At 44.5% G+C, this 26,798-nt stretch overlaps 2 protein-coding genes and 1 long non-coding RNA gene across 18 annotated transcripts in view; 1 reads left to right on the top strand and 2 right to left on the bottom strand.

Moving 5' to 3' along the window:
- Positions 1-7,289, bottom strand: part of DCTN1 (dynactin subunit 1) — a 30,183-nt gene extending 22,894 nt beyond the window's left edge. For 10 of the 14 annotated variants that reach the window (XM_085015676.1, XM_021087352.2, XM_085015677.1 and 7 more), the window contains exon 1: positions 7,216-7,266. The gene's annotated coding sequence lies outside the window, so the exon portion shown is untranslated. Of the gene's footprint in view, positions 1-7,215 lie in introns of all 14 variants that reach the window. The other 4 variants (NM_001444447.1, NM_001444448.1, NM_001444449.1 and 1 more) reach the window with 1 other exon arrangement.
- LOC100737572 (uncharacterized) lies at positions 915-12,406 on the top strand. 2 transcript variants are annotated; one of them, XR_014841632.1, is made up of 4 exons: positions 915-1,169; positions 6,577-6,654; positions 6,887-7,023; positions 9,913-12,406. It is a non-coding gene; the product is annotated as an uncharacterized LOC100737572 (long non-coding RNA). The 2 variants fall into 2 exon arrangements; XR_135162.5 differs by lacking the exon at positions 6,577-6,654.
- LOC100513982 (retinol dehydrogenase 12) lies at positions 11,688-26,695 on the bottom strand. 2 transcript variants are annotated; one of them, XM_005662442.4, is made up of 6 exons: positions 26,367-26,598; positions 25,946-26,185; positions 25,578-25,667; positions 22,219-22,407; positions 21,372-21,478; positions 11,688-11,896 (listed from the first exon to the last, which is right to left on the bottom strand). In XM_005662442.4, exons 1-6 carry the CDS (start codon positions 26,542-26,544, stop codon positions 11,888-11,890), a joined length of 813 nt encoding a protein of 270 aa, XP_005662499.1. In that variant the 5' UTR covers positions 26,545-26,598; the 3' UTR covers positions 11,688-11,887. The 2 variants fall into 2 exon arrangements, with proteins under 2 accessions (XP_005662499.1, XP_020943020.1); XM_021087361.2 differs by lacking the exon at positions 11,688-11,896 and adding an exon at positions 19,763-21,251 and having other exon boundaries at positions 26,367-26,695.
- Between the last annotated feature and the right edge of the window lie 103 nt (positions 26,696-26,798).

Here is a 26,798-nt window from a genome sequence, read left to right as displayed (position 1 = left end):
CCTGGCCTGTACTATTTCTACCCCGATTTTAATGGCACCCCAGCATCCTTTGAGCCCTCAGCCTCCTCTTGTCTCACCTCACTCAACCTTGGTCCTGGGCTAACCCAACTGTCTGCTTTCTCTGGTCCCACCTGCTGAGGTGTGAAATCCAGGATGTCTCGCAGCAGGGTCCACACACATGAACTAAACTACATTAGGCACTGGGTGTTTTCATTTGGTTGTGAAGAGATAAAATGAAACATAATGGTAATTAGTAGGCTGCAGATTTTCTTAAAACTAGGCTGAAGTTGTCCATATTTAAAAGCACTAGTAGGGAAGGGCCAAGTGTGGACATTAAGTCCCTCAGGAGTCAGGAAAGGTGAGGGGAACAGGAGCTTGGAAGGCTCAATTCCAGATGTACACAGGAACCCAGAAAGAAGACACACATAAGAGTCTTTCTTTCATCCCTAGGTTCTACGCCAGTACCTGCCTTGCAGATCTCAAACGGATAGGACCTAGACCCTAAATGGACTTTCTTTACCTCTCCAGCTCCTCATTTTCCCCAGAAATGTCTGCAGCTTGCTCTTAATCTGAATACAGCTCTATCCCATCCCCCGGTATCCCTCTCCCCCAAGAATACCCAGTGATGCCAGGCCCACCTCCACAGGGCCGAGACCTCCAAGAGCCAGGAAGGAAAGCTACACAGTGTGCCTCACTTATCCACAATGATGGAATGTCTGCAGGAAGGCAACAGGCACTTGAGTGCAGCCCTGTACTCAAGAACTGCAACCCTTCTGGAGCTAGTAGGAGCCCTATTTAACAGTCTATTCCAAGTTCCTGCTGCTTCCTCCCTCCCATGAATCAACCAGCAAGTCCCTGGCACTAGGACCCTGCAGAGAGGGAACCCTGAGCCTGCGCTCTAAAGAGAGAGATGCACCATTTCACAACTTCAGCAAAAGCCAAAGCAGCCAACAAAGCCACAGCCACCTCGGCTGTGCTGGGCTCTGCCTTTTGGGCAGCTCACCGGCCACTCCCCAGCAGAGCGTTCTGTCCTTTCTCTTTTAAAAGCCACGTCATCGTCTGATCATAATGGAAATCAATCTCCTCAAGTCACCACGCAAAGGCGTCTCCATGGCAACCTCAAGAGGAAGGACACAGAAATGATGCTCCAGTGGCTGAAGCAGAAAAAGGTAAGTCCATCCGTTTCTCTTCCATCCATGCCATCTCACCATTCTCCCCTTTCACTCGAGTCAAGTGTGCAACTTACTTACCTACTAATTCTATCTATCATACCAGTGGGGAAAACACAAAAGATGAGTTAATAATCCATGCTATCATGTAAGGTTTAGGTCTGCCTGGTCCCAAAACTGGCAAAAAATATTCTTTTTCTGGATGACTGAGACAAGACCTCTTTTCTTATTTACCATCTCAAGTGGCACAGTCTCAGCCTGCAGGATCTAACAAATCATTATCAGTCACTTGTCTCTCTAGTCAGGTGGCTGGGAAATCACACAAGGACTTAAGAGTTCCCTACGTAGTTGCAAAAAAGACAGCAGCAAGTGACCCCACCACCCTGCTCATCCATGTCACCATCATACCCATAGACTCCCTCCTTAGCAGCCCTAAACTCCAGCCCCTCAAGGACCAGAAACTGGGAGTTGGGAATAAATGTCTGTCTTTCTCTGATGCTTCAAGGGAAGGAATGCCATTTCTGCAGAGGTAAGAAATTCATCAAACATGGATACTAAGTGTAAGTAATCCTCCATGCCTTAATTTCCTCTTCTGTACAACAGGAATAATAACAATACCTTTCTAACAGGGCTGTTGTCTGAATCACATGAGAAGGACTGAAAAGCACTTAGAAGAGTGCCTGGTACGAAGCACTCAATAAATGTCGGCCTTAATTATTATGAGGAGAGGAAAGAGAGGCCTACAGCGCAGGATTCAAGTTCAGAGGGCACTTGACATTCTTGGGACATAGCTCAAATCTTCCCTTTCCTCTCTGGACAGCTGTTTCAAGCTTCCCCCACCACTCTCAAGCCTCCGTTCCTGTCCGAGTCCACACCAGGGCCCCCACCCCTCAGCAGATAACTTTGCTGAGGGAGAATATTGAGCCTATGAGTCCTATTACAAAGACTTCCTTTGCAAATTCAGATGTAGCCATCACTGCCTCTTTCCTCCTCCGTCCTTTCTTTTCTTCTGTCATTCCTCTTCACAAGAATTTGTGTCCCCTTTTCAGAGTCAACACTCCCCTGTCTGAGGACCTATTTAGCAATCATCTTTGCCTTTGTGCCTTTAAATGCGACCTCTCTGCTGGCTCTTACACATCATCTGAAAACCCACACTCAAGACCTCCAGGAAAATCTTTCTCTAGTCTCTGCCACAAGGTGCCACCATCTCCCTTCCTTCCCTGCCAAACCACTCAAAGTGAGTATATTCTCCCTAATCCTCGCTTGCCGTCCACTCTTCAATCCAGCTGGCTCCCATCCTTACGGCTCCACTGGAGCTGCTCCCACTGAAAAAAATAAGTCCTGGTGACTGCAATCTCAAGTACATTTTTCAAACTGCAGCAACAGAGGCTGCCAATTCTCTTCCTGCAACTTTTCCCTCTGTAGCTCCGGGGACAACACTCTCTCTTACCTGGCCCACCGGTCCTTGTCATCTCCTCTGTCATCTTCAGCCTTCCATAAGTGTGGCTGGACTCAGCCATTCCAACAGCATCAACTACCACTTACACCTACCACCCCTAGGCACAGACTCTCTCCTGAACTCTAGACCCATGTTCCCACTTGCCTGCTAAATGCCAGAGACCCCACCTCAAATTCAACATGATGCAAAACACATGGTATCTTCCCCCCAAAATCTTCCTTGTCTGTATTCACTCTTTACTGCTGGCACCACCAGCCACCCAAAATAGAAAACTGAGTCATCCTCAACAACTCCCTCTCTCTTGTTCTCAACAACCAGTTAGTCCTTACGGCAGGTGAACTCTGTCTCTACAGTCTTGCTGATTTATTCCCTTTCCCACCCCCACTGACCTAATCCTTAATTCAGACCAAAGCCAAGTCTAGGTTCCAAGAGTCTCCCCTTTTAGTCTATTTCCACAATCAGCTTCCCCAAATACAATCACATCACCTCCTTGCTTAAAAACCTCCAGTGGCTTCCCTCCCACAAAACTGAATCTTAGCACAAAACCATAGGCCATTAAAAACCTGGCCTTGGAGTTCAGCAGAAACAAACCCAACTAGTATCCATGAGGATGTGGGTTCAATCCCTGGCCTCACTCAGTGCGTTAAGGATCTCGCATTGCCCTAAGCTGTGGTGTAGGTCACAGACTCCACTTGGATCTGGCGTTGCTGTGGCTGTGGTGTAGGCCGGCAGCTGAAGCTCCGATTCAACACCTAGCCTGGGAACCTCCACATGCCGAGAGTGCAGCCCTAAAAAATAAAAGAATCTGGCCTCATTATGCATCTAATCTCATCATTCACCTCTCCTTTGATGCCAAACCTGTATTCCAGCCACCTGGATCTACCCATCTTAGGCCTCTGCAAATGCCACAAACGTCATCAGGTCTTTTCTATCTTCAAAGCTTAACTTAATTCTCACCTCTTCACTGAAGATTCACCTCATATCTCCATGTGGAGGTGGTCATTCCTTCCTCTGCCTTTATATAGCACTTTAGAAATACCTCTATAATATTACATTTTATTTAAAATAGCGTTTCTCATCCCATCGTGAGTTCCCTCAGGGCAAAGACTTTTTATACATCTCAGTATCCTAAGCACTGAACACAGAAGACGTGCAGTGCTGAAGAGAAGGCTATACCAACACCAGGCTCTATGGATACATGTTGGCTCTGACAGGTTTCCCAGAGACATCAGGGGGTAAACTTAACAGTCGTGCACACATACCCCAGCAGAGGCAGCTCCTTCTGCTCCATATAGGAGGATAAGAAACTGAAAGTGCAGGGACAAATCCAGGTCACATGGATTTTGGTAGTGTCACTAGATCTCAATCTCATATGCTTCCAGGGTAACCACAGAGAGAGACCTCTAGGCTCTAGGAAAAGTGCAGATCTTCTGGAAAATAGCTTTTAGTGAGGCCTTGGGCATGACAAGGGTCCAGTCTCTGTTTCAATGAAGCCTTCAGTGGACATACAGGAGCTTGGGGAGGTGAAACTGGACAGCCAATTTGTCTATCAGCCAGGTGCAACTAGTACTAGCCAGAACTTCAAAAGAAAAGTTATATAGGAGTTCCCGTCGTGGCACAGTGGTTAACGAATCCAACTAGGAACCATGAGGTTTCGGGTTCGGTCCCTGCCCTTGCTCAGTGGGTTAACGATCCGGCATTGCCGTGAGCTGTGGTGTAGGTTGCAGACGCGGCTCAGATCCTGCGTTGCTGTGGCTCTGGCGTAGGCCAGTGGCTACAGCTCTGATTCGACCCCTAGCCTGGGAACCTCCATATGCCACGAAAGCGGCCCAAAGAAATAGCAGAAAGACAAAAAAAAAAAAAAAAAAAAAGTTATATAAAACCAAATCTAGGGTCTCCAGGATGGCGAGGACCTTGAGATAACTTTGAATCAGTCAACTGCTCAGTACTTACCCCCTTGGGGGACACTGAGGATCCAGCTCCCATTTCCCTTGCTATGGGACAGATCACCCAAGGCCCCACACACTCTCCAGTACCTGTAGACAGGCTAAATAACCTAGGAATCCTCTACTACATTCCCTCCCAACCCGTAACTCCAGGCAGCCACTAGCAATGATAGATACAGCACTTGTCAGTTACGTATTATGATTTTCCCAACAATTCTGACTCCTCCCTAACAACTTCTTTTCCTTTGTACCCTCATTCTCAGGCAGGCCCAACTTATCAATTCTTCCTCAGTATTGCCTCCTGCAGCCTTCCTTTCTCCCCATTACCACTGTCATCACTTTGGCCTGCCATGTAATACCCCTGAGAATTAAGGCAAATCATTTATCCTCTTTGGTGACTCATTTATAAATCAGGGAAACAGCTGACCTGTCTACCTCACAGGAAAGGTAGTCTGAGAAACGTTCTCTAATCTGTAAACTGTTACACATAAATAAAAGGCGTTACGATGATCATCAGCGTAAGTCTTCTTTACTGATAGGTGAGGCACATCTGGCTCCCTGGCTCTCTCTGTCCCCATTTCCAATCACATCATACACCACGGCAAGAAGATACACACTCTAAAAAATTGCTTTGCCTAAAATCTTTCACTGACATGCCACTTCTTATTTTAATCAAACAAGCCTGGATCTGACATATGCAGTGTCATCTCTGCACCACGATCAGCTGCTTAGAATGTTTTCTCCAGTTGTGTAAGCCCCACTCATCCCTCAAAATCCAGCTACAGCCTCACTACACTCCACAAAGAAGGACTGAATTTAAGAGAGAGGGATGTGAAGCAATGTCATGGTAGAATAAAAGATAAATCGGTTTGGGGAAAACTTGGTAAAAACACTGTCATCTCACATTTTAAGAGTCATCTCTTTAAAAAGAGATTGTACTTTTTTATCTGTTTGATGCTAAAAGATAACCTGGGACCAAGAGGATGGAAGATACAGAGATGTATTTTAGCAACGTGAAAACTTTCTTTATTATGCTATCCCAAGATGCAACAGGATGCCTTACATGCAGTAAATTCCCATAATTAGAAATGTTCAAGCCCAAATTGGCCATTGGGCAAGGATATTTTATTTATTTACTTACTTATTTATTTACTTATTTACTTTGCTTTTGAGGGCCGCATGCACGGCATATAGAGGTTCCCAGGCTAGGGGTCTAATCGGAGCTACAGCTGCCAGCCTATGCCAGTCACAGCAACGCCAGATCCTTAACCCACTGAGCGAGGCCAGGGATTGAACCAGCAACCTCATGGTTCCTAGTCGGATTCGTTTTCGCTGCGCCATGACGGGAACGCCCAAGGATATTTTAGATGGTGTTCAACTCTCACAAGAGTAACTGGACTGGAATCACATTTTAGATCTGAGAGGAACCTTAGAGATCTTCTAGGCTAGCCTCCTACTTTATAGGCCTTGACAGGGGACGTGATCATTCAAGGCAGCACAGCTTGTTCTGGAAAGCAGGGATCAGAGCTCCGTGTCTATCAATCCAGTGATCTATACCCCTGCCACTCAAAGTGTGCGGTCTATGGAAGAACAGTGTCAGCATCACCTGGGAATTTGTTAAAAATGTAGAACCAACCAATGCATATACCATTAAAATTCAAAAGGCACTGACCTACACTGCCCCTTCCAAACCTTGAGTTTCTGATTCCAAAACTCCATTTCCCAAACTGCTGCATATGTTAAACAGAGGCAACCCCCAAGAATAACAGCCTTTTCCATTCAAATTTGGGAAACTCTCCAGACTATACTCTCAGTGGGAAATTCGTGGAAAATATCATTAGCATATTGAAAGCTCTGAAATACTCTCTAGTAGAGAAAACTAAACATCTCTGACCACAAAATGCCTTTTAGAACAAAAAGTTATCGCTAGCTACAATCGTTAACATCCAGGGTGGCTTGGGCTTTAGCAGTACACCAGGTAACGCCAATCTCCACCTCATAGAGTCCTGACTCTCAGTACCTTAAGGATCAGTATGTGGTCAAGACAGGCTTGCTGCTCTCCTCAGTGTAATAAATGAGAGTAAGTTTCTAAGCCATTGCCTCTTTAAAAACAGCGGAGTTTCTCATCTGCATGATTTAGCCGTGGGGATGCGCAAGATGACTGTTCTAGGGTCATCCTGCCAGTTAGGGCGGGCCCCAGAAATGAGAGACACAGACACACCAAACGCATGTCCAGACCCCCATGCTTGGGGCCTCTATTTTTTTTTTTTTTCTTTCTGTTTAACACAACTTCTCAACCGTGTGCCCCTCAGGAAACCTGTAGCTCCGAATGGGTTCAGGGGTGCCTCGGGCGCTCCCAGGAAAGGAGGTGAACCCTTACAGTTCTGGAGGAATTCGGAGGCGCAATCACTCGGACCCCGGGAGAATACCGCCAGGCTGAAGAGCTCAGGTGGGTCGGACCGGCCCAAACCCGAGTGAGCACCCACCCCACCCCCGGCCCCGGCCCACCCCCGCCGTCCCCCGCCCCGCACACTGGGCTCCCGACTGTGCCCTAGGCGAGCGCCGAGGCCCCAGAGCACCGCCAAGAGCCTCGCCAACACCGTGGGGGAGGAGGCGGTTCCCAGGGTCGCCGCCTCCGTACCTGTCCTGTCAGGGGCTCCGCGCCCGGCTCCGGGCCCCACCGGCGACCGACGCCCAAGCCCTAGCTGGGCCCGCCTATCCCGCATCGGCTGCCCGCAGCGCCGCCCGATCCCTGCGGGCGCACCCCAGTCCCCCTCGCCGCTGAGGCCCTGAGGCGTTCTGGGTCGGGGGAACACGTTACTCTTCCCCGAAGACCACCCGCATTTAAAAACAGCGCGCTGAGCGCGGCCGAGGAGACTTCGATCAGGCACAAAGCTGGACACCTGGAGAGAAATAGGCGCGTGCGCACTGCGCGTGGGAAGGCGATTAGGACCACAGGAGAGAGGCCAGCGGCGGCCAGCGCCCTCTCCCGGCAGAGGGGAGGCAAAGGACTCCTTTGCGTTGAGCATGTGTGTTCCCCAGAGGGTCGCTGCTCTCTTGAGTGCGAAGCCGCTAACGAAAACAGTATCGATAAACCGTATTTCGCCAAGTAGTTGCGGGAGAGAATAAATTTTGCTGTTGTTCAGTATTATCCATCATATGGGGATTCAGGCATTCTAAGACCTTATGATGAAAATATAAAATAATGCAAATGTACATAATAGAATTTTGGCTTTTTTTTTTTAATTTAAAGAAAGAAAACGTTAGAAAGTATAAAGTCCTCGGGAGTTCCCTTGGTGGCTCCGCGGTAACAAACCTGACTAGTAGCCTTGAGGATGAGGGCTGGATCCCTGGCCTCGCTCAGTGGGTTGGGGATCCCTCACTGCCCTGAGCTGTGGTGTGGGTAGCAGCAGGGGCTCGGATCCTGTGTTCCTGCGGCTGGGCTGTGGCGTGCGTGGGCTGTCTGTTACAGCTCCAGTTGGACCTCTAGCCTGGGAACTTCAATTTGCCGCGGGTGCGCCCCTTGAAAAAAAAAAAAAAAGGTACAAATTCTTTGGCCCACTGCACCTGTTTCTAACAATGGGGGAAAAAAAACAAAAACAAAAACAAAAAACCTAGAACAAGTGTTCCAAGATGTCTGCACAAGGATGTTGGGAGAGCCGGAATTTACTAGACAATGGGTTCCATTTCGGTTTACTGACTACGGGAGATTTTTGGCTTAGTTACTTAACCCCTCCCAGCCTCTGTTTCCTCTTTCATAAAATGAGAATGTTAATGATAGAATCTACATTAGGAAGATTGTGAATCCATGTATAGAGTCTGAATTTTAACTAGTGTAATGTATGTTTATCTCAGTTAATCTCAGATTGAAAAACAACCTGAGGAGTTCCCTTGTGGTGCAGTGGGTTAAGTATCCAGCGCTGTCACTGCAGTGGCCTGGGTGGTTCCATCCCTGACCCAGGAACTTCTACATGCCCTAGCCAACAAATAAATAAATAAATTTGAAGGCTTTTAAATTCACTGTATACATATATTTTGTTAATTGTGCTAATATCCGTAACATAAAATTTACATTTTAAGTGTACAGTTCAGGGCACTAAGCACATTTACATTATCGTGCAGCCATCGATCGCCATTATCCATCTCCAGAATTTTCTCATCTTTCCAAACTGAAACTCGGTATCCATTAAACACTAACTCTCTTTTCTCCCCTAACCCTAGGCCCCAGTAACAAGCATTCTACTTTCTGTCTCTACGAATTTGACTATTATAAGTACCTCATATAAATAGAATCATACACTTCTCTCTGGCTCATTAAGGATTGGCATTGTCACTGCAGAGGCTTTGCATTGCTGCTGTGGCATGGGTTCCATCACTGGCTCAGGGATTTTGTCATGTGAGCACAGCCAAAAAAAAAAATAATAATAAAATCATGCAATATTTGTCCTTTTGTGTCTGGCTTATATCTTCAAAATTAATTCATGTTGAAGTACTATGTTTTCTTTATCCAATATATATGTTTTATTTATACCAATATACCATTTTATTTATCCATTCACCCATCAATGACCATTTGGGTTGCTTCTAGCTTTTGGCTATCACAAATAAGCACATTTTTAAAAACATAAATACATGTCCCATTCATCCTATTCCCAAGATCCCTACCCAAAGCTATCTGATTTTTGTTTGCAGTTCCAAAGTCAGTCTCTAAAAACTTAAGCATTTTAGATGCAAAGAGCAGCTTTCTATACACACTGTTCCAAATCTTGTTTGTTCAATTGACATATAGTTGCTTTACAATGTTATGTTAGTTTCTGGTATACAGCAAAGTGATTCAGACATATAGATATACATCAATACATCTCTATCTCTATATAGATATATCTAGATATATATACATTCGATATATCTATATATAGATAAATAAATTTTCAGATTCCTTTCCATTATAGGTTATTACAACCTATTGAATATAATTCCCCTGTGCTGAATTTGTTTTTATCTCCACTGGACAATACATCTTGGAGACTGTCTATATTAGTACATATTGATCTGCCTTGAAACTTTTGTAACATATATTTTCAATTTGAGCTGGAGCCATCCCTCTGAGTGCTTTAACAACCTTTAATGAATTAATGAATATGCTGAGCTTTCAAGTGAGGATGAAACTTGGGTAGAATCCGGGTAGTGATACAGGAAAGACACATGAAAAGGGTCCCACTGACTCTAAAGGACAGGATGTGCAAACAGGAAACACGATGTTTCTTTTATACTGAATTAGTCTGAGTGGTCTTCAAAGAAAATTAATATTGTCTTTGTCTTATGTATTTTTTCATAGGTGCTAACCTGAGGCCCCTTCTGATGGGGAACCTGAACAGGACCCCAAGGACCCCAAAATTTCCTCCCAACCTGTGATGCTGAACAGAAGAGAACATCTGTTCACTTTTGGGTGGACTCCTAGGCACTCTGGAACACGGGAAGTAACCGAGAGGGAAACACCACCCTTTGAATAAACAAATTTTGTTTTCCAGAGGGAGGAGGTGGATTTCAGGCTGAGAGACTTGGAGAGGTAATTGGATAAAGGCAGCGAGCAAATCAAGGGTGACAAAGCCAGGCATGGGAGAGGACAGATACAGGGGAGAGAAGCATCTACATCAGCCATACCAGGCTGTCCAAAGGAAATAAATGTAGGAGTTGCCCTTGTAGCTCAGTGGAAACAAACCCGACTAGTATCCATGAAAACACAGGTTCGATCCCTAGCTCCACTCACTGGGTTAAACATCTGGCATTGCCGTGAGCTGTGGTGTAGGTCGCAGACATGGCTCTGATCTGGCATTGCTGTGGCTGTGGCGTATGCTTGCAGCTGTAGCTCTGATTCGACCCCTAGCCTGGGAACCTCCATATGCCGAGGATGTGGCCCTAAAGAGAGAGAGAGAGAGAAAGAAAGAGAGAAAGAGAGAGAGAAAGAAAGAAAGAAAATGTAAACATTAAATTGTCTTGAATTGAAAATATGCTAATAAATTTTTAAGAATTTTTTAGAGAAAATTATTAAAATTAAATTTCATATAAGCCAGCCATACATATAATGTTAAATTTTCTAGCAGCTATAATTTCAAAAACTAAAAAGAAACAACTTCAATTAATTTTAATAAGTTGTCAAAATATTATCATTTCAATATAATAAATATGAAAATATTGATGATATATTTTACATCTTTTATACTAAGTCATTTGAAATCCAGTGTGTATTTCGCACATACAACACATTTTTTTGTTTGTTTGTTTTTTGATGACAGTGTAGAGCAGCTTGATGTGGGATCTCAGTTTTCAGATAAGGGATTGAACCTGGGCTGCAACAGTGAAAGTGGCAAGTCCTAACCACTGGACCACCAGGGAACTCCCACATACAGCACATTTCTATTGGATGGTAAATTTTCATTGGTAATACTTGATCTGGTTTAGATTTTATAAAATTTTACAACTGAAAAGTAAATTCATATATGCAAATTATTTCAAACTCTTTTTTTGGCCATACCCACAGCATACAGAAGTTCCTAGGGCAGAGATCGAACCCTTGCCACAGCAGTGACACACAAGGTCCTTCACCCACTGAGCCACCAGGGGACTCCCTCAAACCTATTTAGAAGTTTTCCAGTAACTTGTTTAAATATACATTTTTTTAACATGTATATGAAAATTAAGTAAAATTTAAAATTCAGTTCCTCAGTCACATTAGTCATATTTCAAGAGCTCGATAGCCACATGTGGCCAGTGGCTTTCTTATCAGACGGTCTAGAGACAGCACCTCAACTCTTCTTCCCCCTCCTTTATTATTCTTTTCTTTTTTTAATTTTTTTTTTCTGCTGTACAGCATGGGGACCAAGTTACACATACATGTATACATTTTTTCCCTCCCATTGTTGTGTTGTGATGTAAGTACCTAGACATAATTCTTAAGGCTACACAGCAGGATCTCATTGTAAATCCATTCCAAGAGCAATAGTTTGCATCCAATAACCCCAAGCTCCTGATCCCTCCCACTCCCTCCACCCCACCCCACACCCCCCCACACACACACCCCCACCCCAAGGGGGGGAAGCCACAAGTCTATTCTCCAAGTCTAAGATTCCCTCCTTTATTATTCTTTTATGAGATGATCTGGCCTTTCAGGAAGGAACCTAATGTATATTGATTTTTGCCTGGCTCTGTTACCACACACTGGTAGAATGTGAGGAAACAAAGTGGCCCAGGAATGTCAGGCCTGTTGTGCCCCATTTCCTTCTGGGGTAACGTAACAGCATCAGGATAGTCCCTCAGGAGACCTGGAAGACAATGTGATAAGAAGACCACAATGAGATAAGCCAGAATAACCATAAAAATCACTCCTACAGTGGGAACTTAGGACCACACAAGTTCTGTTGTAGAAACCACGGGAAAAACCATATCTACAAGTTGGGGACGTTTTTGTTCAAACAGATCAGATTCTTGAAATAAAGTAAGATTTCATTAGATTCTCTAAAATCAGGACTAGAGAGATGCTCAATATCTGTGATTCTAACCAACACTGTATTTTAGGACATAGCTAACTTGATAAGGTAAGGAAAAGATATGAAGGGCATAAAGATTAGAAAGGAGGAAATTAAACTCATTTTTCACAGATAATATGATAACATACACAGGAAATGCCAAAAGAATCTGAAAATTACTGAAACTGATTTTGAAAATATTTACAAGGTGGCTACAAATAAAAAAATCAATGTAAAAATCCATTTCAATTGTATAACCAACAATGAAACATTAACTAATATTTTAAATAAAATTGGTGCACCGTATTTTTTTATTTATTTATTTATTTTTGCTTTTTACGGCCACACCCCTGGCACATGGAGGTTCCCAGGCTAGGGGTCAAATCGGAGCTGTAGCTGCTGGCCTACGCCACAGCCGCAGCAACACCAGGTCCGAGCCGCATCTGCAACCTACACCACAGCTCACGGCAACGCCAGATCCTTAAGCCATGGAGTGAGGCCAGGGAGCGAACCTTCAATCTCGTGGTTCCTAGTAGGATTTGTTTCTGCTGTGCTACTACGGGAACTAGTAGTACACCTAGTAATACACCTAACAAAATATGTTCCCAACCCAAAATTATGAAGTCATATAAAGACATTAAAGGTATTCTAAATAAATGGGCAATATAGCACATTCATGAACAGGAAGATTTAATGTCAGAAAGATTAAATTTTCCCATATTAATCTATATATTTGAAACAGCTCTAATCAATATCCTATCAGGATATTCTAGGAGACTGAAAATAAATTGGTCAATTTGTAGAGAAGAGCAAAGGCCAAAAATAGCCAAGAAACTCCTGAGGAAAAAGAACACTGTGTGTGTGTATACATGAAATTGTGATACAACAATATTTATATTATTAATCAGGAGGGGAATGACATACAAATCAACACATGGTGCTGGGACAATTCATTACCCAAATGCAAAGGAAAGTAAGAGAAGGAAGGAGAAAGAAAAAAAATTGGACTCTTCCATTTCCGGTACTACAGAGGACTAAGTATCACAGAGACTCCACCTGATATAGTGCAACTATAAATGCTGGATACATCATTCTCTCTCCCTCTGTCTCTCTCTCTCTGTCTCTGTCTCTCTCTCTGTGTGTGTCTCTCTCTCTCTCACACACACACACACTCTCATACACACACCCCTATTTGTATTGCCTGAATGAACTGGTGGTAATGTAAGGGAATTTCTCAGAAGCTAGAGATGACATTGAGATTACGATTTCCAAGGCACAGATGATTCAGCATTTGCTAAGCCAACCCCTGGTGGCCTGGAAGCAGGCTTTAAAGGGCCATAAACAAGGACAGAGGACAAAATCTGGGGTTGAGCAGAGACTACTGGAATGGAAAATTATCCCCTACATACATAAAGCCAGGAGAGTCAAAGAGTAACACCCACAGAGAGCGGGCAATCTTTTTTTTTAAGGAAAAAAAAAAAAAGTGCCGCATAGAGGAAACACTGAATATAAAAGCCTATCTCTTCCTTGGTTCTAGGTGTAGTTGGTTGAGGGTGGGGGGAATCTTCACTTATAATTCAAACTAGTAAGTTTGTATGCACACAAGTTTGGGGGAGAATGTATACATGGCAGGATGTACACTATGTGGCCAAAAGATTCCAAGACAAGAATTTAGTATAAAATGATCCAAGGTGGTATAGTCCTCCTGGAAACCTGGTCAAACTAAATGTAAACTCTCTCTGGGGAATGCACTTGAATCCCAGGCATCCAATAAGTCCTCCAGCTGAAGTTTCAGAACCATGAAAGTACAAAGTCACTAAACACACAAAGAGACAAGCTGCCATATACTATTTAAACCCGCAAAGATTGCTCATATTTGGAATTTTCGGTTGCAAAATATAAAATGAATGTGTTTAATTTGTTTTCAAAAACATAAAGGGGGATTTGAAATACAAGGAAGGAACCAGAGAGTATCAAAATTAATGGTAGGAGTTCCCGCTGTGGTGAAGTGGTTTAAGAATTTGACGGCAGCAGCTCAGACTGACCCCTGGGCCAATAAAGTGGGTTAAAGGATCCAGTGCTCCTGCTGCTGGGAGTGGGTTGCAGCTGCAGCTCAGATTCAGTCCCTGGCCCAGGAACTTCCATACACCACGGATGCAGCTGTGAAAACAAAACAACAACAACAAAAAGATGGTTGATTAGCAAAATAATCAATATAAACTTATTAGAGTAAACAAAAGCTTAGTCATATCTGAAGACAAAATTGGTGAACTAGAAATTAGATCTTTAAAAAAAAAATGAACCAGGAATTCTCTTATGGTGCAGCAGGTTAAGGATGTGACATTATCACTGCAGCGGCTCTGGTCGCTGCTGGATCTCAGGTTCGATTCCTGGCCCAGGAACTCTCACATGCTATGGGCGCAGCAAAAAAACACCCTCAACATTCATTTATGATAAAAACTCTCCAAAAAGTGGGCAAAGAGAGAACCTACCTCAGCATAACAAAGAACTTATATGACAAACCCACAGCTAACATCATACTTAATGTGAAAAGCTAAAAAAGCATTTCCTCTAAGATCAGGAAGAAGACAAGATGTCCATTCTCACCACTTTTTTGTTTTTGTTTTTTTGTCTTTTTGCCTTTTCTAGGGCCATTCCTACAGCATATGGAGGTTCCCAGGCTAGGGGTCGAATCGGAGCTATAGCCGCTGGCCTATACCAGAGCCACAGCAACTAGGGATCCAAGCCTCGTCTGTGACCTACACCTCAGCTCACAGGCAATGCTAGATCCTTAACCCACTGAGCAAGGCCAGGGATCGAACCCGCAACCTCATGGTTCCTAGTCGGGTTCCTTAACCACTGCGCCACAAAGGGAACTCCCATTCTCACCACTTTTATTTAACATAGTTTTGAAGTACTAGCAAGAGCAGTCGGAGAAGAAAAATAAATAAAAGGAATCCCAATTGGAAGGGAAGAGGTAAAACTGTCACTCTTTGCAAATGACATGATACTATGCATAGAAAATCCTAGATGCCCGCCACCAAAAACTGTAACATGTAATAGAAGATAATCAGCAAAAACGTATATATATGTGTGTGTGTGTGTGTACATATATGTATATACACACACACGCTTATATATAAAAGAATCACTTTGCTGTACACCTGAAACTTCGTAAGTCAACTGTACTTCAATTAAAAATTAATTACAGATGAGTTCCCACAGTGGCTCAGCAGTAACGAACCCTGCGAGTATTCACGAAGACTCAGGTTCAATCCCTGCCCTCACTCAGTGGATTAAGGATCTGGCGATGCCGTGAGCAATGGTGTAGGTCAAAGATGCAGCTCAGATCCTGAGTTGCTGTGGTTGTGGTATAGGCCAGCAACTACACGTCTGATTCAACTCCTAGCCTGGGAACTTCCATATGCAAATAAGTAAAGGAAATTCCCACTGTGGCTCAGCAGTAACAAATCCAACAAATCCATGAGGATACGGGTTCGATCCCTGGCCTCATTCAGTGTGTTGAGGATCCCACATTGCTGTGAGCTATGGTGTAGGTCACTGACTTGGCTTGGATCTGGTGTTGCCGTGGCTGTGGCATAGGCCAGCAGCTGCAGCTATGATTTGACCCCTAACCTGGGAACTTTCATATGCCCCAGGTTTGGACTCAAAAAAAAGCAAAATAATAATAATAATAATAATAATAATAATTAAAATAAGAGTTCTCATTTTGGCTCAGTGAGTTAAGGATCCAGCTTTGCAGTAAGCTGAGACATAGGTCAAAGCGAATCTGGGACCTGGTGTTACAGTGGCTGTAACATAGGCTGCAACTGCAGATCCAGTTCAACCCCTGACCTGGGAATTTCCACATGCCACAAGTGCAGCTGTTAAAAAAAAAAAAAGAAAAAATTAAATTAAAATTTAAAAATTAAAAATGTTTGTCATTGAAGTTTAAAAAATGAAGGTAAAATAAAGAAATTTTCAGACAAATAAAACAGAAGAAGTTTGCTATCACTAGATCCTGTATTAGTGGTCTATTGCTGCACAACAAATTACTAAAAACTCAGTGTTTTAAAGAAGGCATTCAATGTAAATCAACCATAAGGGGAAAAAAAAAATCACAAAAACCAAAAATAAATAAATAAATAAAGAAGACATTTATTGGAGTTCCCTGGTGGCTTAGCAGGTTAAGGATTCAGTGTTGTCACTGCTGTGGCTTCATTACTCCTGTAGGGCAGGGTTGGTCCCTGGCCCAGGAATTTCCACATGCCGTGGGCCAAAAAAAAAAAAGAAAAGGAAAAAAAGACATAAATTATCTCACATAATGGGTGGGTGGGTCAGGAGTCTGGGTCCTCTACTCAGGATTTCACCGGGCTAAAATTGAGGTGCCATCCAGGGCTGCAATCTCATCTGGGCTCCAGGTCCTCTTCCAAACTCACTGGTTATTGGCAAAATTCAGCTCCTTGCACCTTCCTAGAGGCCATGGGGCCTTCTCCATGATGTGGCAGTTTGCTTCTTCATGGTAAACAGGAGATTCTCTCTGACTTCTGAGAAGGCCTGAACCCTTTTTAATGGCTCACCTGATTAGGCCAGGTCCACCCCCAAATAAACTCCCCTTTGATTATCTCAAAGCCAACTGATTACTTGAGTCTTTACCTAGCAACCTCTGAAATTGTGGTCCCAGCCCCTCACCGGGGCTCTCTCTCTTTCCTTTCCTGCTTCACATGTGTCCATAGCACTCATACCTATGTAATTTGATGATATTTATTCATTAGTCATCTCTCTCACTCCACTAGAATATATGTTCCTTAACTTCATGGATGTTTGTCTATTTTATTCATGACTGTAGGACAATAACATAGAATAAAATCTGGATCCGTTGACTCTCCATAAACACTCACATAATGAATAAATTAATGAATGATACAAACCATGGCAAGCTTTGAAGAACTCAAACATGGAAAGATGTAACTTAAAGATGAGAAAAAAATGCAGTAGACATGAATAAATATTGTGCATTCACACACACACACACACACACACACACACACACACATGCAAGCATGCACACATACAGAAAGACCAATGGTTACAGACTAATTACATCAGAAAATCTCCTCACCAAATACATGACATAATTTCAGGAGTAAAATTCCATCACGTTCATGAGGTCTGCTCAGTGAACTCATGAGCAGAGAGAGGAGACTAGACCTTGGGAGCCTTGGGAGCCATCTCAGAATTCTGTCTACCATGGAGTTCCCGTCGTGGCGCAGTGGTTAACGAATCCGACTAGGAACCATGAGGTTGCGGGTTCGGTCCCTGCCCTTGCTCAGTGGGTTAATGATCCGGCGTTGCCGTGAGCTGTGGTGTAGGTTGCAGACGTGGCTCGGATCCCGTGTTGCTGTGGCTCTGGCGTAGGCCGGTGGCTACAGCTCCGATTCGACCCCTAGCCTGGGAACCTCCATATGCCTCGGGAGCGGCCCAAGAAATAGCAATAACAACAACAACAACAACAACAAAGACAAAAAAATGACAAAAAAAAAAAAAAAAAAAAAAGAATTCTGTCTACCACAAATCCTCATGAAAGGAACCTCTACGGCTATACTGCAGGGTAGAAGGAAAATAATCCCAAATGGGAGATCTGAGACATAAGAAAGAAGAGCGAGAAAACATTAAATATATGGATAAATCTGTACAACTATTTTAAATAACAAAATATCTGATTTGTGAAATCAATGAAATAAGGGTATCCTTTAAATATTGGGTTGCAAAAGCATATAAACTCAAAGAGAATGAATAATGTTAAAAAATTCTTAAGCTCGATGTATTGTTTGAAAGAAGAATATAGGGGAGTTCCCGTCATGGTGCAGTGGTTAACGAATCCGACTAGGAACCATGAGGTTGCGGGTTCGGTCCCTGCCCTTGCTCAGTGGGTTAACGATCCGGCGTTGCCATGAGTTGTGGTGTAGGTTGCAGACACGGCTCGGATCCCGCGTTGCTGTGGCTCTGGCGTAGGCCGGTGGCTACAGCTCCAATTCAACCCCTAGCCTGGGAACCTCCATATGCAGCGGGAGCGGCCCAAGAAATAGCAACAACAACAAAAGACAAAAAAGACAAAAAAAAAAAAAAAGAAAAGAAAGAAGAATATAGGATTTTTTGGGTGTTTTGTGGGTTTTTTTTTTATTTTGTTTTTGTTTTTTTCTTTTTAGGGCCGCACTTGCAGCATATGGAGGTTTCCAGGCTAGGGGTTGAATCAGAGCTACGGCTGCCAGCCTACACCACAGCCACAGCAAATCTCAATCCAAGCCTCCTCTTCGAGCTACACCATAGCTCACTGCAGTTCAGGATCCCCGACCCACTGAGCTAGAGGCCAGGGACTATATCTTCATGGATACTAGTCGGGTTTGTTTCCGTTGTGCCATAATGGGAACTCCTGAAGAATATATATATATTGATTAAAGATACTGTTAAGTTACATATGCAGGTTAAAATTTTAAACTAACCACTAAAGAACAGTAATAGATTGTATACTTTCAAAAAAGAGAGGGAGTTTAAAAACAGAAAAAATCGCCCCACTAAGATGCTCACAACCAACCTTCCCTCTCCCCTCACGGCTGGACTTGTATCACATTCTGGTGGCTGTCCCGGCTTCTCCCAGCTTCTCCCCCATTTTCTCTCACAACCATTTCCCCTAACAAGCTTCTTGTACATTTAATCCTCAATTAATTGCCATTTGCTTCTCATATAATGTCCTTGGACTAACACAAATCCCCAATTCATTTTTTTTTCTATTTTCTTTTTCTTTACTTTTCTTTTCTTTTTTCTTTTTTTGGTCTTAGGGCTGCAACTGCGGCATATGGAGGTTCCCAGGCTAGGGGTCCAATCGGAGCTGTAGCCGCCAGCCTACACCAGAGCCACAGCAATGCCAAATCTGAGCTGTGTCTGTGACCTACACCACAGTTCCCAGCAGAGCCAGATCCTTCATCCACTGAGCGAGGCCAGGGATCAAACCTGAATCTTCATGGGTATGTATAGTCAGATTTGTTTCCGCTGATGGGAACTCCCTCGATTAATTTTATAAAGTGAGTATATCCATGGCAGAAAAACTAGACAGTGGTAACATAAGTAAGGAAAAGTACAATACAGGCTAATCTCATTTATGAACACAGTAAACAGTTCCAAACAAAAACATGGAGTTCCCATCTTGGTGCAGCAGAAACGAATCTGACTAGGAACCATGAGGTCGTGGGTTCAATCCCTGACCTCAATCAGTGGGTTAAGGATCCGACATTGCCGTGAGCTGTGGTATAGTTCGCAGACGTGGCTTGGATCTGGTGTTGCTGTGGCTGTGGTGTAGGCCAGCAGCTGTAGCTCTGACTGGACCCCTAGTCTGGGAACCTCCATATGCCACGGGTGTGGCCCTGAAAAGCAAAAAAAAAAAAAAAAAAAAAAAAAAAAAAACGGAGTTCCCTTGTGGCTTAGCGGGTTAAAGATTCGATTTTGTTATTCCTGTGGCTCTTGTTACAGCTATGTCACTGGTTTGATCCCCGACCTGGGAACTTCTGCATGCTGTGGGCATAGCCAAAGAAATAAATAAAAAATAAAAACATAAGCATACTCAACTTAGCAATGTATACAAAAGTAACACTCTGACAAAGTTGGTTTAAATGCAAGTTTGGTTTTTAATACTGGAAAACCAATTAAGGCATAGGAAAAGGAATCAAATTTTATTTATAATAGTTGGAAGAAATAAATCTGTTGTTATTCCTAGAAGGAGTGATTTTCTATGTGGAAAAACCAAAGACTCTACAGATAACTTATTAGAATTAGATTACTTAATATAGTTGTTTAATGTATGATTAATATGTGAATTTTAAAATACCACTTGCAATAGCATAAAAAGCAAGGTACCTGGAATGAAATATAGTAAAACCTGTACAAGATCTTTACAGGTAAAATTATTCAAAACTGTTTAAGAGTATTAGAAGATTTAAAAAGATATAAATACAGCTTTTTTGTGTTTAGAACAGCTCATTCTCATGAAAATGTCAATCTTCCCAAATAGATGTAGCTCGATCCCAACAGGATTTGTGTGTGTGAAGTTTGAACAGCGATTCCAAAATCGATGTAGATGGGAGTTCTGTCGTGGCTAGGTGGTTAACGAATCCGACTAGGAACCACGAGGTTGCAGGTTCGATCCCTGGCCTCTCTCAGTGGGTTAAGGATCTGGCGTTGCTATGAACTGTGGTGTAGGTCACAGACGCGGCTCGGATCCCGTGTTGCTGTGGCTCTGGTGTAGGCCGGTGGCTACAGCTCCGATTCGACCCCTAGCCTGGGAACCTACATATGCTGAGGGAGCGGTTCTAGAAAAAGGCAAAAAAAAAAAAAAAAAAAAGAGAGAGAGAGAGAAAAATTGATGTAGATGAACAAGGGCCTAGAAAAGCGTGAGAAGGCTCTACTCTCAGAACTCACTGGCCTCATTGCATGACGGGCACCCAGGAACAGCAGTTTGAGTGAAAGACAGAACAGCTACCTGTAGCTGGGAGAAAACACCCTGTGAAGTTGGGGTGCTGTCCTACAAGAATCCAGATGAGACTAGATGGCCCTGTCCCCCAAAACCAGGAACCAAGAGGCACATGTGGAAGTCTCCCCTCTTACCAGTCCCCCTAAGACCCACAGAAAGGAGTTTTACTCCCTGTCACCCTAACATGGGACTCAGTAAGTCTGGTGATCCTAGTGCCTAAGGCGTGAATCCTTCTGTCAGAGAACTGGCGGAAAAGTGGAAGCTGAAACGTTACCCTGGCTAATCTGAGCTCTCATGCCCCTGAACCATGAGGAAGAGGAAGTGATCATTATTCGGGACAAGGAGATTGATCCTTGCAGGTGGCAAACGGAAGGCAAAATCAGAGCAAGGTTCTGGGGTCAGGGGAGGGTGGCAAGTTGGGGCAGGGGTCAAAGACGATTAGTCCATCTTGTCTAGATTTGTCAGTCGGACCGTGGTATTCCAGAGGCTTTGGGCCACATGAGGATCCCGGGCAGCTTTAGGGGGAAGAGTTATCACACAGGAACTGCTAAAATATTTTCCAGAAATGCCATCCAACTCCTTTGCCAAGCACAGGTAGAGGACTGGGATCGCGCCTTGTTTGCTATTCTGGAGAGACACGGGGGAGAAGGAGGATAAAGCCAGGCAGGCTCCATCCAGCCTGTTGGGACACTCTGAGCAGTAGCCCTGCCCCCTCTTCTGGGCAGAGCCAGCTCCTCCACTACCCACCTTGAAGAAGATGCTAAGGAGCCAGAAGAGGAAGCGATACAACCAAGGGGAATTCTTCATGATCCCCGTATACACAACACCTGGGCTCACAGAGTTCACGGTCACACCTGAGTGAGTGAGACACAAGTGAAGGGAGACGACGATGGAAGAAAGGGTTAATGTGCTTCTGCCAACCAGGTCTGTTGGGTAGAGGTGACTGGGGACTTAGAGGTGGTGGCAGGAAAGTCAGTGTTTCATAACTTATGCAAATGGTGATTTCCAAGGCAGTAAGGAGACAAGATTATTTGAAAGTGTTAGGTGTTGAGTTCCCATCGTGGCGCAGTGGTTAACAAATCTGACAAGGAACCATGTGGTTGCGGGTTCTATCCCTGGCCTTGCTCAGTGGGTTAAGGATCTGGCATTGCCGTGAGCTGCGGTGTAGGTTGCAGACTCGGCTTGGATTCCACATTGCTGAGGCTCTGGTGTAGGCCGGTGGCTACAGCTCTGCTTAGACCCCTAGCCTGGGAACCTCCATATGCCGTGGGAGCAGCCCTAGGAAAGGCAGAAAGACCAAAAAAAGAAAAAGAAAAAAGAAAATGTTAGGTGAACATGAAGTGTTAGCGGGAACGTGAAGGATGGTGTTGGAGGAGAGGAAATTGTGGGTGATGAGAAAGAGTTGGAAAAGGTTGAAAAGGAGATGTGAAGATGGGGTTGAGGAAAATACAGGGTGCACAGATGATAAGCAGAGATTAACAGCTGGCTTGGGGAATATTGGGAGTATTTTATGGCCAGAACACATTGGAATGAGATGTGCAGGACTGGAGGGTGGTGATGGGAGTGGAGGGGTAGGGGTATCAAAGGCAGGTACCTGTCCCTTGAAGTCTCTGGGCAAGCCTCCCAGTGAATGATGCCAAAAGCAGTTTGCTGCAGTCATAGTTCTGGTTGAAGGTCAAAGGTCCACCAGCCCCTATTAGATGTTCCTCATCAATGTACCCATGTGCTTGCCGGAAGGAAGACACATTCACTACTCGAGCTGACCCTGCCCGTTGTAGGGCCCCTGAGTGGAGAGAGGACCACACACCTTCAATCCAAGTCCTGGAGTAAACTCCCATGCCCACTCCCCAGCCTGCTTCTCCGTGAGATTCCAGGAGAACAGGGCCCATCACAGACTTGCAGGAGATGGTCAGCAGGCCCCCCACGCAGGCACCCAAGAGAGGCGCAGAAAAGCTTAGTGTGAACTGAGGCTTCATTTTCATTAGCTGCTTTCCTAATGCTCTTCCTCTTGTTTTATTTTAGTGGGGGGTTTGGGGCCTAAAATAAAAATGGAGTTTTGCCTTCTTTTACTTCCACTTGCCAACTGGAGCTAATTTAATGGATCCTTGTTTGTATTTTCATCTCACTGATGGCTAAGCGGGGGATGGAGAGGCTTGAAACACTGTGAAAGCTGTCTTTCACACATTCATACATTCATTCATTTACTTATTCATTCTGGATGACAGCAGACACCAAGCTAGATGTTAAGGCTGTATGAGTGCTGGTTTAGGGGAAAAGATGTACAGAGACACTTGGGAAAGTGTTTTTTGTATTTTTAACTATTAACTATCTTCCCAGAGAGTGAAAGTAGGGAGCTCCTGCTATGGTGCAGTGGGTTAATGATCCAGGTTTTCTCTCCAGGGAGGCGCCAGTTCAATCCTTGGCCATAGCTCTGGCTTGGTTTCCATATGCTACAGCCGAGGCCAAAAAAAAAAAAGAGTGAAAGTAAAATTACTATCAACAGAACAAGTTAAATCTTTTTTTTTTTTGGCAGCACTCACGGCCTATGGAAGTTACCAGGCCAGGGATAAGATTCAAGCTCCAGCTTCAACCTACACCACAGCTAATCCTTAACTCACTGTGTCACAGCAGAAACTCCAGTGAAAATTTTTTTTTTTTTTAAACGAGCTCCTGGGAGTTCCCGTCATGGCTCAGTGGTTAATGAACCTGACTAGCATCCATGAGGATGCAGGTCAATCCCTGGCCTTGCTCAGTGGGTTAAGGATCCGGCCTTGCTGTGAGCTGTGGTGTGGGTCATAGACACAGCTTGGATCTTGCATTGTTATGGCTCTAGAATAGGCGGGCAGCTACAGCTCTGATTGGACACCTAGGCTGGGAACCTCCATATGCTGTGGGTGTGGCCCGAAAAAGACGAAAAGACCGGAGTTCCCGTCATGGCGCAGTGGTTAACGAATCCGACTTGGAACCAAGAGGTTGGATCCTGCATTGCTGTGGCTCTGGCGTAGGCTGGTGGCTACAGCTCCAATTAGACCCCTAGCCTGGAAACCTCCATATGCCTCGGGAGCAGCCCTAGAAAAGGCAAAAAGACAAATAAATAAATAAATAAATAGATAAATAAAATAAAAACACAAAAAGACCAAAATAAATAAATAAATAATAAAAAATTAATAATAAAGGAATATAAAATAATGGCTGTAAAAAGAAATGAGTCCCTGGGGTTCGTGCTGTGTTGCACAGCATGTTAAGGGCTCTGCCCTGGCTCCAGATGCTGCTGAGGCTGTGGGTTCAATCCATGGTCCAATGCAGTGGATTAAGGATCAAAAATTGCCACAGCTGTGGCATGGGTCATTGTTATAGTTCAGATTCAATCCCTGGCCTGGATATTTCCATATGTTTCAAGTTCCACCAAGAAAAGGAAAAAAAATGAGTTCCTAACTATACAAAAAAAGTCTGGATTATATAAAGTAAGAAAAATAGTGGTTGTCACCTATGAGTTTACTTATTGTTTCCAAATGCTAAAATTATTTTGAGCCCTCCATTTAAATGAAGAATCACAAATGAAAAATTGAGTAGGAAGTATTTGCCAAAACCTGTTGGAAAGAAAAGTATTCTCAAAGAGGACAATGAACCCCAAACTTGCAGACATAGTGACATAAAGACCAAAGGGGTTCACAGCCTAGTAGGAGATTAATCTTCATACAGTAACATCAGTGCAGGAACAGAGGTGTGCACAGGGGTGAAAGGGGCAGCTGGAGCAGGCTGAGGTGTCCAGGAGGGAGCCCCAGCATGAATGATATATGTGCTGAGTGTTGGCAGCTGAACAAAAGTTAGGCAGTCTAAAGGGATGGGGAAGGATATTTCAGATGGAGAGAAACACATGTGCAAACGCACAGTCAGAATTAAACAAAATAAAACAAAACAAAACAGTGTGATGCAAGAGATGCAGATCATCTGGCCAGAAATGAGGGCGTGGATTTGGGAAAGGCAAAGGTCAGGCTCTCAGCTTAGTTTATCGTATAAAGGATGGCGTACATTCAATTTTGCACTTGCTTTCTTTGTGTTTTGGACCATACTCTCAGCATGCAGAAGTTCCCAGGCCAGACCAGCCCCTCAGCAGCAACCCAAGCCACCGCAGTGACAACACAGATCCTTAAACTGCTGAGCCACACGGGAACTCCAATTTTGTACTTTGGATTTGTGTTACCTGGCCAAAACATCAATTTTCTTTCTTTCTTTTTTTTTTTTTTTTTTTTTTTTTGGTTTGTTTGTTTTTTTGGGGTTTTTTTGGCTTCTTTAGGGCCGAACCCACGTGGAAGTTCCCAGGCTATGGGTCGAAGAGAAGCTACAGCTGCCGGCCTATGCCACAGCCATAGCAACATGGGATCCAAGCTGCGTCTTCAACCTACACCACAGTTCACAGCAACTCTGGAGCCTTAACCCACTGAGCAAGGCCAAGGATCGAACCTGCATCCTCCTAGTCGGGTTCGTTAACCACTGAGCCACGACGGGAATGTCCTCAATTTTCTTTTCAAGAGGCGATTAGACAATCCAGAGAAAATATTAGGGAGAATGTGCCTGCTGCCCACTGCCCCCCTCCCTGAAAAACCCAAACCACCTTAATCCCACTGGCCTAGTGCCACCCTCAAGACGTTTTGTTGAGATGACTGACTCTACTGGGCTGCCTAGAACTCAGAGCTGGGGGGAGGAGAGGTGGGATGTCGATCTTATATCCTCTCACTGGTTATATCTGGGGCTGAGTGATTCCATTACCAGCCTTCTAATCCTGACTGGTGCCTGGTGGGTTCCCTGTTGTGTCTAGGAAAAGCATCCGAGGTCATCACTCAGCAAGTGTCCAGGTGCCAAGGGAAAAGAGGTGAGACAGTAAGCCTCGAAAACACCGGGGGAATGGAGAAGCGTGGGCAGCACAGAAGGTAAGCACCCATCCTTCCTTACCTTGGAGCAGATTTGTGAGCAGAAAAGGCCCAATGTAGTTGGTGGCAAAGGTGAGATCAAGACCCTCCGGGGTACGTGTTCTTGGGAATCCTGGAAGGAGATGAAAATGTAGGTGGTGGGTGATGGAGTGACAACTCTGAGGAAGACAAAATCTGGGGAGAATATATTGGGGTTCAGTGGAAATGCCACAGGAGCATGTATGCTGAAGATGGAGGCAATGATGTTTGAGGCTATAACTTAAGGTAGACTTTTTAGGATAGTGTCTGAATTAGTATTTCCATGGGATGTACAGGTTAGGCTTGGAGGATACCTGAGCAAGAAAGGAGGCTCCAGAAATGTGTTGAGGGGAAGCAAATCAAGGCACATACCAGAGACACCAGCATTGTTAACCAGTAGATGTATCTCAGGAGACTCTCGCAGAAGCCACTGAACAAAGCTCCGGATGGAGGCCATAGAGCTCAGGTCCACCCCACCAAGCAGGAGGCGGTTGCTCCTGGTGGCTGCTTGTATCTCAGTCAGGGCTCCCTGTCCACGCTCACGGCTACGGCAGGCCAGGATCACACGTGCTCCGCGACGAGCCAGCTCCTGGGACACAGCCTTCCCAATGCCTGTGGGAAGGCAGCTTCAGAGAAGGCTAGTCTGGGGAGTCACCAGAGGACAGTGGAGCAAGGGGGGTTGGGGGGGGACAAAGTTTCTGATAGTGGGTGCTGGTCCTCCTCCTGCCCTCCCTGTTGAGGCTGTTGGAGGCTAGGGTCCTTAGGGAGGTGTCAGGGTTGGAAGAGCACTCACCACTGTTGGCTCCAGTCACCACCGCTGTCTTCCCAGTCAGATCTGTGGAGCAGCCTTGGAGGTCCCAAAGATGGATCTTATACCAGATCTGTACACCTAGTCTAAGCAGAGGGACCAGAATGAGGAGGACAAAGCCAAGACCCCAGACAGGGCTGCTGAGCAGAGACCACAGAGACATGGCAGAGAATGCTGGCCTGCCACTGGAAGTGCTGCCCACTGGGAGAGTGGGAAAACAAATAAGGACTAGCCAAAAGGTTGTTGTAGAGTACTAGGCACAAAATTTAAGGAGGCACGCATACTTGGATGTGTTCAAGCACCCCGTTTGAAAGTGAAAGTGAATTCCTCCTTAAATTGTTTTCCCTAGCTACCCAATTGCCTCACTCCAATGCTGGTTCAAGTCAAAGATCAGGAGAGTCAGGGCTTCCCAGAATA

The sequence above is a fragment of the Sus scrofa genome, chromosome 3, assembly GCF_054392235.1.
Source record: "Sus scrofa isolate SSC_HxYL_T2T_F1_AM1 chromosome 3, Sscrofa_HxYL_maternal_Yorkshire_Landrace_v2.0, whole genome shotgun sequence".
Lineage (NCBI taxonomy): Eukaryota > Metazoa > Chordata > Mammalia > Artiodactyla > Suidae > Sus > Sus scrofa.
Note: the sequence above shows the minus strand (reverse complement) of the source record. Positions and strands in the feature narration are given on the sequence as shown.